The following is a 14,161-nucleotide window of genomic DNA, read 5'->3' on the forward strand; positions in this document are numbered from 1 at the left end:
TTGTCGAGCGGTGTTCATTCATCTGTTGTTGTCGCATCCTTTCCTTCAGGTCCGCACTGCCCACATCCACTCTTTCAAGTCCGCACTACACACATCCACTCTGTCAGGTCCGCATCCTCGCATCCTCTTTCAGGTCCGCAGTTAAATCCTGTTTCAGTTTTTGCACCGGGATTCTGGTCAGTCTGCCTCCACTCTTTCAGGTCCGCATTTACCATCCACTCTTTCAGGTCTGCATCCCCTCCGCTCTTTCCGCTCCCTTTCCCTCCCTTGGTTCTTTCTGGTCCGCATTTCCTTCTACTTTTGTCAGTCCGGTTTCTCTACCTGGACTCTTTCAGGTCGGCATTTTCCCCTCTCAGCTCTTACAGCTCCTCATCTCCTTGATAAAGTGTCCTTAACCTTTCCTTCGGGAATCCCGTGACCGAGGTGGGCGATGAAGAAAAAATGCAAATTACTGCGGATGCTGGAATCTGAAACCAGAAGAGAAAACGCTGGAAAATCTCAACAGGTCTGGCAGCATCTGTGGGGAGAGAATGGAGCCAACGTTTCGTGTCTGGATGACCTTTTATCAAAGCTTTGACATCTGGACTCGAAACGTCAGCTCTTTTCCTTACAGATGCTGCCATACCTGCTGAGATTTCCAGCATTTTCTCTTTTGGTGGGAGATGGAGATATGGAGAGGCAGGTGGGGTGGGGAAGGGCGGGGGGGAGAGGGAAGAGGTAGAGTCTGACTTAACCCTGTCCTATTCTGCCCCACCTTCTCCACCCGCCTCTCCCACTGAATTCATCGCAATTCCACCCCTCTTCAGTTCTGTAGAAGGGTCATACCGACTCGAAACATTAACTCTGTTTCTCCCTCCACAGATGCTGCCAGGCCTGCTGAACTTGTCCAGCATTTCCTACTTTTATTAAATGTTGAGAGTTTCCACATGTTGAACAAGACAAACAGAACCTCTATTTTTTGACTTGAAACTGAGGGGAGAGCGTGAACACCCTCCTCCACAAACCACAAGTTTTTCGGTCGAGTATCCCACATTTGGGGACTTTGACATTCAGCCTACTGGAAGTGCAACCAGCTAGACTCGTCCAGATGAACCTTTTTTTCAAAAAAACTTTATTCCTTTCTCAGAGTTACAAAGCCAATGCGCAGAGTGAACTGGGCAAGCCCTTATTCCAACTCCTTGCTTCTTCCAAAAACAAATTCAAGTTCAAATTGAATCCAAATCCAATTATCTGGGAACAGTGTTCTTGCAGTCAGTGTCATCAGTGATTTGTACAATCTGTATCATTTTCCAAAGCATACAAGGCTCCGGGCCAAATGTCGGAAAATGGGATTAGAATGTTTAGGTGGTTTGTCATAGAGTCATAGAGGTTTACAGCATGGAAGCAGGCCCTTCGGCCCAACTTGTCCATGCCGTCCCCTTTTTTTTTAAACCCCAAAGCTGGTCCCAAATGCCTGCATTTGGCCCACATCCCTCCATACTCATCATACCCATGTAACTGTCTTTGACCAATGCAGATACAACAGGCTGAATGGCCTTTTTCTGTGCTGTACACACCTATGACTCATTTTCTCCAAGCTGACAAGAACAGACATTATTACATCAAATCTGGGGCTTGATCTCAGCCAAAAGACTGAGAAGCAAAAATGAGGAACTACAGATTGTTAGCCTTACATTAGTATTGGTGAAATGCTGGAATCTGTTATAAAGGTTCTGCCAAATGGGCACTTGAATAATAATGATCTGATTGAGCATACTTAATATAGATTAATGAATGGGAAATCATGATTGACAAACCTTTTGGAGTTCATAGATCATTGAATAGATCATAGAATCCCTGCAGTACAGAGGGAGGCCATTCGGCCCATTGAGTCTTTACCAACCACAATTCTGCCGCCCCCCCCCCCCCCCAGGCCCTAATCCCGCAACCAACATTTAGCGTACTAATCCCCCTGACACTTGGGGCAATTTATCATGGCCAATCAACCTCACCCACACATCTTTAGACTGTGAGATGAAACTGGAGCTTACTGCATCTGCATGAAAACTAACATGTAGACACAGTAAGCTATGAGGAAGGCTAATGGTATGACAGCCTATTTTGCCATTTGAGTACAGGAGTAGTAAATTATTGCTTCAATTGTACACGACCTTGGTTAGATCATACTTGGGATCACTGTGTGCAGTTTTGTCAAGTTACCTTAGGAAGGGTTATTACCCTAGAGGTGAGTGAAACAAAGATTAACCTAGGTTACAGGGTGGCATGGTGGCACAGTGGTTACCAGTGCTGCCTCACCAGAGACCCAGGTTCGGTTCCTGGCTCGGGTCACTGTCTGTGTGAAGTTTGAACATTCTCCCCGTGTCTGCATGGGTTTCGTCCGGGTGCTCCGCTTTCCCCCCACACTCCAAAGATGTATAGGTTAGGTTGATTGGGCATGCTAAATTGCCCGTTCGGTTAGGGGGGCTAGTTAGCGTAAATGCATGGGGTTAGGGCCTGGGTGGGATTATGGTTGGTGCAGACATGATGGGCTGAATGTCCTCCTTCTGCACTGTAGGAGTCTATGGATTCAGGTGGGACTGTCCTATGAAGAGATTTTGGTATTTGATTTGATTTATTATCGTCACATGTATTGGTTTACAGTGAAAAGTATTGCTTCTTGTGCGCTCTCCAGACAAAGCATACAGTTCATAGAGAAAGAAACAAGAGAGTGCAGAATGTAGTGTTACAAGTCATAGCTAGGGTGCAGAGAAAGATGAAGTTAATGCAAGGTAGGTCCATTCAAAAGTCTGGCAGCAACAGGGAAGAAGCTGTTTTGAGTTGGATGGTACGTGACCTCAGAATTTTGCATCTTTTTCCCGACAGAAGGTGGAAGAGAGAACAACCGGGGTGCGTGGGGTCCTTAATTCTGCTGGCTGCTTTGGCGAGGCAGCGGGAAGTGTAGACAGAGTCACTGGATGGGAAGCTGGTTTGCGTGATGGATTGAGCTACATTCACGACTTGGGCAGAGCAGGAGCTGTATTAAGCTGTGATACAGCCAGAAAGAATGCTTTCTATGGTGCATCTGTAAAAGTTGGTGAGAGTCATAGCTGACATGCCAGATTTCCTTAGTCTTCTGAGAAAGTAGAGGCATTGGGTATTCTCTGGAATTTCAAAGAATGAGTGGTGATCTCATTGAAACCTCCAAAGTACTGAAGGAATAGATAGGTTAGATGCAGATAAGATGTTTTCCCTGTCTTGGAGAGTCTAGACCTGTTGGACTTTAACCTGGTGTTGTGAAACTTCTTACTGTGTTTACTCCAGTCCAACGCCGGCATCTCCACATCTTGGAGAGTCTAGAACCAGGGGACAGAGTTTCAAAATAAGGACGAAGCCACTTAGAACCGAGACAAGGATTTGCACAGGGGGTTGTGGATCTTTGGAATTCTCTTTCAGCTCACAGAGAGCCGAGTAGTTAAAAAGATTTCTAAATACTGAAGCCTAAAGAGGGAAAGGTACCTCTTATCGGGGTCTGGGGAAAAGTCATTGAAATAAATGATCAATGGTTGTATTGAATGACTGAGCAGGCTCCATGGGCTGAATGTCTGTTCCTGCTCCGACGTAAGGAACCTTCAGTATCGTGTTCCAGTGATGAGTTTTGTCCCCGATTTCTTCTTTTGCTGTTCCTGGTATGGAATTCCTTCGCTTCTGCGAAGGATGTGTCTGTTGCTGCATGCCAGTAGTTTTCATCCTGGGATGCACTAATCCCTCCACTCTATCAGGTTTGCACTCCGAAACTCCTCTCTTTCAAGTCCGCATTCCCACATCCATATTTTTAGGTCCGCATTCCTCACATCCACTCTTTCAGGTCCGCACTCTAGGCATATGTTCCTTGAGGTCCGCATTCCCAAACTCCACTCTTTCACGACCGCATTCCTCAATTCTGCTCTTTCAGGTCCGCACCCCACTTATACATTCTTCCAGGCTCACACTCTGTCCACACTCTCTGAGGTCCGCCCTCTGTAGATCCACTCTTTCAGGTCCGCACTCCATACATACACTCGGGTCCACAGTCGGCACATACTTCTTCCAGGTCCGCACGATGTGCAGACACTCTTTCAGGTCCGCATTCTGTACAGCCACTCTTTCAAGTCCGCACTCCATACACACACTCTTCCAGGTCCGCATTCGGTGCGTTAACTCTTGCCGGTCCGCGTTCGCATACTCCATTCTTTCACGTCCGCATTCTCAGTGTCCTCTCTTTTAGGTCCGCCTTTTTCCTTTCTGCTTGTACTTGGGTTCATCCGCCAGCAGGAGGTGATATTGTACCATTTCATCAGAAACAAGGGAAAATCAAAGCAAAAATACTGCAGATGTAAACATTAATATTGCTTTGTACGAAACCTGTTCAGACCAATACTGCCTCCCTCAGCATAACAAGCAAGTTCTATTAATATTCTATTGCAAGAACTTTACAAATATTCCTACATGGCCATCACACAAAAAGGTTCTTTACATACATTTAGTCCGAAGTCTCACAACACCAGGTTAAAGTCCAACAGGTTTATTTGGAATCACGAGCTTTCGGAGCACTGCTTCTTCATCAGGTGAGTGAAGGAAACATTAGAACATAGAACATAGAAAAGTACAGCACAGGACCGGCCCTTCGGCCCACGATGTTGTGCCGAGCTTTGTCCGAAACCAAGATCAAGCTATCCCACTCCCTATCATTCTAGTGTGCTCCATGTGCCTATCCAATAACATCTTGAAAGTTCCTAAAGTGTCCGACTCCACTATCACAGCAGGCAGTCCATTCCACACCCCAACCACTCTCTGAGTAAAGAACCTACCTCGGACATCCCTCCTATATCTTCCACCATGAACCCTATAGTTATGCCCCCAAGTAACAGCTACATCCACCCGAGGAAATAGTCTCTGAACATCCACTCTATCTATTACCCTCATCATCTCATAAACCTCTATTAAGTTGCCTCTCCACCTCCTCCGCTCTAATGAGAAAAGCCCGAGCTCCCTCAACCTTTCCTCATAAGACCTACCCTCCAAACCAGGCAGCATCCTGGTAAATCTCCTTTGCACTCTTTCCAGTGCTTCCACATCCTTCTTATAGTGAGGTGACCAGAACTGCACACAAGATTCCAAATGTGGTCTCACCAAGGTCCTGTACAGTTGCAGCATAACCCCACGGCTCTTAAACTCCAACCCCCTGTTAATAAACACTAACATACAAGTGGTCTTCTTCACGGCTCTGTCCACTTGAGTGGCAACCTTCAGAGATCTGTGGATATGAACCCAAAATCTATCTGTTCCTCCACATTCCTCAGAACCCTACCTTTGACCCTGTAATCTGCATTCAAATTTGTCCTACCAAAATGAATCACCTCGCACTTATCAGGGTTAAACTCCATCTGCCATTTTTCGGCCCAGCTCTCCATCCTATCAATGTCACTTTGCAGCCTACAACAGCCCTCCACCTCATCCACTACTCCACCAATCTTGGTGTCATCAGCAAATTTACTGATCCACCCTTCAGCCCCCCTCCTCCAAGTAATTAATAAAAATCACAAAGAGCAAAGGACCAAGCACTGATCCTTGTGGTACACCGCTGGTAACTGGTCTCCAGTCTGAAAATTTTCCATCCACCACCACCCTCTGTCTTTTATGAGATAGCCAGTTATTAGAGAAATTTAACAATGTTGCAAAGTTATTTTACAGGTTGTCTATATAGAAAAAGTTGCACTCCGAGCTTAATATTCACTGTCTGCATTCGGTGAGTCATTCAGCCCAAGGGGGTTCTGCACCCCTCAGTTTACTGTGGGTGAAAGGTCTTAGACAGTGACCTTCCCCATTGCGCCTTGGGGCAGCAGCTGTCCCAAGCTTTAGTGCATCCCTCAGCACGTAATCCTTGGCTCTGGAAAAGTGCCAGTTTGTTTTTATTCATTCATGGGGCATGGGTGTCGCAAGCTGGCCAGCATTTATTGCCCATCCCTAGTTGCCCTTGGAGGACGGTTGAGAGTCAACCACATTGCTGTGGCTCTGGAGTCACATGTAGGCCAGACCAGGTAAGGACAGCAGATTTCCCTCCCTTGTTGGAGTAAAATCAAAATTAAAGGATACAAGATGGTTACCTGGCACAAAATGGACAATGGGAAAAGACATTAAGATGTGCTGACTTGGGCACAGACATTGCACAGTGAGTTAAAAAGCCTGTTAGTGTTTAAATTACTGCAGGAAATAGATCAGACCTTGAGGCACCTTAGCTTGAGATAAAGCAGAACCAAAACAACGAGTTCTGGTAATGAGATCAGTCATTGATGGGGACATAAATGCATAAATGTATCTACTCAATGTATAACGATGTGATAATTGCCAATGTCCATCCTTGTCTACTCAATGTGTAACGATGCGATAACGGCTAATGTCCGTACTGGACCATTATTTGAAAATGTATAAAGATGCTGAACTGCTATTGTAAAGTTGAGAAGGTGACTGCGCGCGCTGCGGACAGCCCAGCGCTTCTCCCAAAGCTTTGTCCAATAAAACTGCGTGTTGAATCTTTAGATCTGACTCCGAGTGGTGATTTTCCCACAACAAGCTGCAATTGGGTGCACTTCCTGCAGATATAGTCGTCCGAGACGCTGGAAGCGTCACGGATCTCCCACATCTTGCACGTGCAGCACTGAACCCCACTGACTGACATTTTGAGCACAATTAAATTATTTGAAAAAATGTATAAAACTCTTACCATCACTTTTACCTTCCCTTTTTTTTGGTTAGAGGAGAAGGAGAGTGGGAGGGAAACACTAATGTAGTGTTTCGGGCTTACCACTCCTTGAGACCAGATCTTCTGCTTCCCACTTCTTGGGAAATGTTGCTGCTCCGACTTCTCCCAGAATGCACCAGTGAAGTCCCTCAGCTGCTCCGACCAGATGGTTAGGTGCATTGGCCATGCTAAATTCTCCCTCAGTGTACCTGAAAGGCGCCAGAGTGTGGCGACGAGGGGATTTTCACTGTAACTTCTTTGCAGTGTTCTTGTAAGCCTTACTTGTGACACCAATAAATAATCTTTAAACTTTATCATTTGAAAGAATAAAAATATGGTTTTGAGTTACCATCCAGAGTTCCGAACATGTACCAGGCTAACACTTGGTGCAGTACTGAGGACGTGCCGCACTGCCAGAGGTGCTGTCTTTTAGCTGAAACGTTACCCCGAGGAACTTGCCAACAATCAAGGGCCTTAAAAATGATACATAACAGCATATTAGATAGGAGCAGGAGTAGTCCATTCAGCCCTTCGAGCCTGCTCTGTCATAGAGCAATACAGCACGAAAACAGGCCCTTCGGTCCAACTGATCCATGGTGCCCGCCCAGCTAGTCCCAACTGCCCTTATTTGGTCCATATCATAGAATTACATAGAATCCCGACAGTGCAGAAGGAGGCCATTTGGCCCATCAAGTCTGCACCGACCACGATCCCACCCAGACCCTACCCCCATAACCCCATGCATTTACCCTAGCTAGTCCCCCTGAGACTAAGGGGCAATTTAGCATGGCCAATCCACCTAACCCGCACATCTTGCGACTGTGGGAGGAAACTGGAGCTCCTGGAGGAAACCCACACAGACACGGGGAGAACGTGCAAACTCCACACAGAAAGTGACCCGAGGTCGGAATTGAACCCGGGTCCCTGGTGCTGTCAGGCAGCAGTGCTAAACCACCGTGCCACCGTGCCACTGTATTCCGCCTGGCAAATTTTCATCCACTCGCTTAGCCTCTCCAAGTCCCTTTGCAGCTTCTTTGTATCCTCCTCACAGCTCACACCGAGTTTTGTGTCATGTTGGAAATACCACATTTAATCCCCACATCCAAAACATTGTGAATAGCTGAAGCCCAGGTACTGATCCTTACAGGCCCAAACCCATCACAGCCGACCCACCTGAAAAAAGACCCATTTATTCCTGCTCTCTGTTTTGTGTCCCAGATTTCTCAACCCAAGACAGTGTGTTACACCCCCCCCAACCCCCCCCAGCCCCCGCCCCCCCAGCCTCCCCCCGCTCCCCCCAATCCCATGTATGCCAATTTTGCTTACTTTTGAGTGTGATGTCTCCAACAAAATGCCAGGAAGTGCGAGAAAGTAAGGTACATTTCTTAATCGTCACAGAGTATAGAGCCTTGGTGAGACCACACCTGAGGAATTGCCATAGAGGGAGTGCAATGAAGGTTTACCAGACTGATTCACAATCCCTTGATTCCCTATTATTTCTGGGGAGTTTTTAGCATTTCCTCTTTTTTTATTCATTGGACCAGCGCTGCCCTTGAATTAATTAGCTTGCTAAGCTATTTCAGAGGGTATTTCAGAGTCATCCACATTGCTGTGGCTCTGGAGTCACATGTAGGCTGGACCAGGTAAGGATGGCGGATTTCCTTCCCTGAAGAACATTGGTGAATCAGATGGGTTTTTCCGATCATCAACAATGGTTATCATTAGACTTTTAATTCCAGACTCAAGTTTCACCATTTGCTGTGGTGGGATTTGAACCCGGGACCCCAGGACATTACGCCGGGTCTCTGGATTGCTAGCCCAATGACGATACCTCGAAGCCACGGCCTCTGATGAAACAAGAACACATGAGAACCACCTCAGTAAATCAAACATTGCATGCGAGCAACACAATGTAATCTCGTCAGTCCAAACCAAACAGTGTCTTAAATCAACATTTAACAATTCGATTCATAGGACACCTTTGTGCCATTGGAACGGGCAACAAAGAAAATTTTTTTAAAAGCCCAGTGATTGGACACGCAGCAAACCCCATTACCAAATAGTCTGAATCAAACGTAAAGAACGAGATTCTTTGATTTGATTTGATTTATTATTGTTACATGTTTGAGTATACAGTGAAAAATATTGTTTCTTGCTTTCGATACAGACAAAGCATACCGTTCATAGGGAAAGAAATGACAGAGTGCAGAATGTAGTGTTACAGTCATAGCTAGGGTGTAGCGAAAGATCAACTTTATCCAAGGTATTTCCATTCAAAAGTCTGATGGCAGCAGGGAAGAAGCTGTTCTTGAGTCGGTTGGTATGTGACCTCAGACCTTTGTAGCTTTTTCCCGACGGAAGAAGCTGGAAGAGAGAATGTCTGAGGTGTGTGGGGTCCTTGATTATGCTGGCTTCTTTTCTGAGGCAGCGGGAAGTGTAGACAGAATCAATGGATGGGAGACTGGTTTGCATGATGGACTGGGCTACATCCATGACCCTTCAGTTTATTGCGGTCTTGGACAGAGCAGGAGCCATACCAAGGTGTGATACAACCAGAAAGAAGCTTTCTGTGGTGCATCTGTAAAAGTTGGAGAGAGTCATAGCAGACATGCCAAATTTCCTTAGTTTCCAGAGAAAGTAGAGGTGCTTGTGGGCTTTCTTAACTATAGTGTCAGCATGGGGGGATCAGGACAGGTTGTTGGTGATCTGGACACCTAAAAACCTGAAGCTCACCTGCCTCCAAGCCCCTTGTTTCCCGCAGGCGGGAGGTGGTGTGTTGTTTGTCAGCGGGATTCTCTGGTTCCCGCCGCTGTCAATGGGAATTCCCATTGATGTCACCCCATCCCAGCGGGAAACCCACGGATGGGGATGTGCTGCCAGCGAGACTGGCAGCGGGACTGGAGAATCTCGCTGGCGTGAATGGCCAGAGAATTCTGGCCATAATAGGGAAACTCAACCAAGCGAAACACCAACAAAATCCAGCGACCAACATTTTCATTGAGCTCATATATACAAATATAGATTGCGATAGATGCCAATCCTAAACCCTAAGTAACCCACACTACTCACTCAAACCCTAAGTCTGGCCATAAACCGAACCCTAAATCTCATCTTAACCCTAAATCTAACCGGAAAACTAACCCTAAACACAAACATAATCCTAAACCTAACCCTATATCTAATCTTAACCCTAACTCTAACCTGAAACCTAACGTTAAATGCAAATTTAATCCTAAATCTAACCTTATAAGGCCATAAGATGTAGGAGCATAGGTAGGCCATTCAGCCCATCATGTCTGCTCCACCATTCAATGGGGCGGCACGGTGGCACAGTGGTTGGCACTGCTGCCTCACAGCGCCAGGGACTGCTGTTCAATTTCTGGCTTGCGTCACTGTCTGTGTGGAGTTTGCATGTTCTCCACGTATCTGCGTAGGTTTCCTCCCGGTCTTCCGGTTTCAAAGATGTGCGGGTTAGGTGGATTGGCCATGCTAAATTGTCCCTTAGTGTCCAAAGATGTGCGGGTTAGGTGGATTGGCCATGCTAAATTGCCCCTTAGTGTCCAAGGATCTGCAGGTTAGGTGGATTGGTCATGCTAAATTGTCCCTTACAGTCCAAAGATGTGCGGGTTAGGTGGATTGGCCATGCTAAATTGTCCCTTACAGTCCAAAGATGTGCGGGTTAGGTGGATTGGCCATGCTAAATTGTCCCTTACAGTCCAAAGATGTGCAGGCTAGGTGGATTGGCCATGCTAAATTGTCCCTTAGTGTCCAAAGATGTGCGGGTTAGGTGGATTGGTCATGCTAAATTGCCCCTTAGTGTCCAAGGATCTGTCCTTAATGTCCAAGGATCTGTAGGTCAGGTGGATTGGTCATGCTAAATGTGCAGGGTTTTGTTGGGATAAGGGTAAAATTAATCTGGTTTATTCAACATGGGCTGGGGACACACATCCAGAGGGCGATGGTCCAAAGGTACAAGTGACCACAGCTATTTTGTGGGGCAAAGGGCACATTGATCTGTGCAGGTTTCATTCACCTATTTACAGATATAACAAACTTTTATTCTGAGCCTGTTATCACTGTTAGCATTAAACCACATTAACCAACAGATTACATCAGCAGCAATTGTTACTATTTATCTCGTTCCCAGCGGGAAGCTTTCCACCACCACCGCCCACCCCCACTCCTCCTAACACCCCCCCCCACTCCCCCCTCCCCCCAGCCCCCTCCCCCTCCCCAACCCCCACCCCCACCCAAGAACAGACACACACATCATCCTGATTTGGAATTTCGGGGAGGAATTTTCCATTCTGGGAACTAAGTCTGGTGGCGGGAGTGGGAAGTCTTCGAATCCCTACAGTGCAGAAGGAGGCCATTTGGCCCATCGAGCCTGCACCGACCACAATCCCACCCAGGCCCTATCCCCGTAACCCCATGTATTTACCTCAGCTAATCCTCCTGATGCTAAGGGGCAATTTAGCATGGCCAATCCATTTAACCTACCCATCTTTGGATACGAAGTGGCAATTTAGCATGGCCAATCCACCGAACCCACACTTCTTTGGACTCCAAGGGACAATTTAGTCTGGCCAATCCCCTTAACCTCCACATCTTGAGACTGCAGGAGGAAACTAGAGATTTTTGTCAAATCCCTTAAAGGCATTTTCTGCGGGGCTATGTCGGGAATCCCACTTTCATCCAGTAAATCCTCATTAATATTCCAACATGCCAGAATCTTGTGCAGCCGCACCGCCCCCCCTCCCCCCCCCCCCCCCCCCCCACCTCCCCTCACCTCCCCCCCCCCCCCACAGCCCAGTGACGGTGTACGTAATAATTGGCGCGTACACCTGGTGGGACAGACTTCTTCTGTGCCTTTGAGATTGGCAAACGTTGCTTCTGCCTTCCTGTTCTGGGGTTGGGTGCAGCAGGGGGATGGAGTGGGGTTGGGGTGGGGGGTGAGGTGCTGTTAGTGCAGAGATGGTGAGGGAGTCAGAGAGCAGAGTGGAAGAGCAATTCCTTGTGTGGGGCCGTTCAAATATGGCCCCTTAATGTCTAAAGATGTTCAAGTTAGGTGGATTGGCCACGCTAAATTGCCACTTAATGTCCCAGGATGTGTAGGTGAGGTGGATTGGCCATGTAAATTGTCTCTTAGTGTCCAAAGATGTGCAGGTTAGGTAGTTTGGCCATGCTAAATTGCCCTTTAGTGGCCAAAGATGTGTCGGTTCGGTGGATTGGCCATGCTAAATTGCCCCTTCTTGTCCAAAGATGTGCAGGTTAGGTGGATTGACCATGCTAAATCGCCCCTTAATGTCCAAAGATGTGCAGGTTAGGTGGATTGGCCATGCTAAATTGCACCTTAGTGTCCAAAGATGTGCGAGTTCGGTGGATTGTCTATGCTAAATTGCCCCTCAGTGTCCAAAGATGTGCAGGTTTGGTGGATTGGCCATGGAATGTCAGGAGAACAAAATTCTGAACTAATTTGCCGCCATCGGGAAATTCATGACAGCTACGACTCTCACCAACTTTTACAGATGCACCATAGAAAGCATTCTTTCTGGTTGTATCACAGCTTGGTATGGTTCCTGCTCTGGCCCAGACCACAAGAAACAACAAAAGGTTGTGAATGCAGCCCAATCCATCACGCAAACCAGCCTCCCATCCATTGACTCTGTCTACACTTCTTGCTGCCTCAGGAAAGCAGCCAGAGTAATTAGGGACCCCACACATCCCGGACATTCTCTCTTCCACCTTCTTTCTTCGGGAAAAAGATATAAAAGTCTGAGGTCACATACCAACTGACTCAAGAACAGCTTCTTCCCTCCTGCCATCAGACTTTTGAATGGACCTACCTCGCATTGAGTTGATCTTTCTCTACTCCCTCGCTATGACTGTCACACTACATTCTGCGCGCCCTTCTTTCCTTCTCTATGAATGGTATGCTTTGTCTGTATAGTGCACAAGAAACAATACTTTTCACTGTATACTAATACATGTGACAATAATAAATTGAATCAAATAAAATGGGGCGGTACAGTGGTTAGCACTGCTGCCTCACAGCTCCAAGGACCTGGGTTCAATTCCTGACTTGGGCCACTGTCTGTGTGGAGTCTGCAAGTTCTCCCCGTGTCTGCATGGGTTTCCCCCGGGTGCTCTGGTTTCCTCCCACAGTCTGAAAGACACGCTGGTGAGGTAGTTTGGCTATGCTAAATTGCCCCTTTGTGACCTGGGAGAGAGAAGGGAAGCAAAGAGAGAGAGGGAGAGAGAGGGGAAGTAGAGAGAGAGAGCGAACGCAGACAGAGGGGGAGGCAGAGAAAGAGAGAGAGTGAGAGGGGGAAGCAGAGCGGGGGAGAGAGAGAGAGGGGAAGCAGAGAGAGAGGGGGAGGCAGAGGGGAAGGCAGACAGAGGGGGAGGCAGAGGGGAAGGCAGACAGAGGGGGAGGCAGAGGGGAAGCAGAGAGAGGGGGGAAGCAGAGAGAGAGAGCGAGGGGAAGGCAGACAGAGGGGGAGGCAGAGATAGACGGAGAGAGAGGGCATTAGAGGGATTAGTGGCATAAATGTGTGGGGTTATGGGGAAAGAGCCGAGGTGGGATTCTTTGCACATTCTCCCCGTGTCTGCGTGGGTTTCTCCGGCTGCTCCGGTTTCCTCCCATAGTCTGAAAGACCTGCTGGTTCGGTGCAGTGATGTAGAGATGCTGGCGTTGGACTGGAGTGAACACAGCAAGAAGTCTCACAACACCAGGTTGAAGTCCAACAGCTTTATTTGGTGGCAAAAGCCACGAGCTTTCGGAGCGAGTGGCTTTTGCTACCAAATAAAGCTGTTGGACTTTAACCTGGTGTTGTTAAACTTCCACCTGCAACTCCACAGAGCAGAGTTAATGCAGGAAGTGTTACGTATACAGACTTTCCCCTTCTCCCAGCTGTCTGAGGGGAATCGAAACTTTGACCAGCTGCTCGGTGCTGGGGAGAGGCAGCAGCTGAGGAGATGGGGAGCATCCTGGATGGAACTATCTGTCCCGTCTGCCTGCAACTCTACGGGCACCCAGTGAGTCTGCCCTGCGGCCACACCGTCTGCCGGGGCTGCCTCCCCACCCTCCCTCTCCGGCCGGAGGAGGACGGCTTCCCGCTGCCCCAGCCTCTCCCCTGCCCCCTGTGCTGCCAGGAATTCACCCCCCCTGCCGTCCGACCCAACCGCATCGCCAGGAGGAAGGTGGCCAGGGCTCGGAAACAGCTGGGCAGCCTGGCCGGGGAGCGGGGAACCTCACCCGGCAGGGGAGACACTGGGGGGGCAGTGGGTCAGCCAGTGCCCAGGGCAGTTCCTGCAACCGTGCCAGCGAGAAGAGGTGCACGCAGAACCCGCCCAATCACCACCTCGATAAAGGAGATCACCGAGATTTACAAGGTACGGGGG

The 14,161-nt window shown here is 48.1% G+C and overlaps 1 protein-coding gene across 1 annotated transcript in view; it reads left to right on the plus strand.

Moving 5' to 3' along the window:
• LOC144497643 (uncharacterized) overlaps positions 1–14,161 on the plus strand; it is a 53,823-nt gene that overhangs the window by 20,952 nt on the left and 18,710 nt on the right. The window contains exon 7 of the mRNA XM_078219085.1: positions 13,701–14,152. Coding sequence (XP_078075211.1) covers positions 13,701–14,152 — 452 coding nt within the window. The remainder of the gene's footprint in view (positions 1–13,700; positions 14,153–14,161) is intronic.

Source organism: Mustelus asterias, chromosome 8, assembly GCF_964213995.1.
Source record: "Mustelus asterias chromosome 8, sMusAst1.hap1.1, whole genome shotgun sequence".
In the NCBI taxonomy this organism is placed as follows: Eukaryota; Metazoa; Chordata; class Chondrichthyes; order Carcharhiniformes; family Triakidae; genus Mustelus; species Mustelus asterias.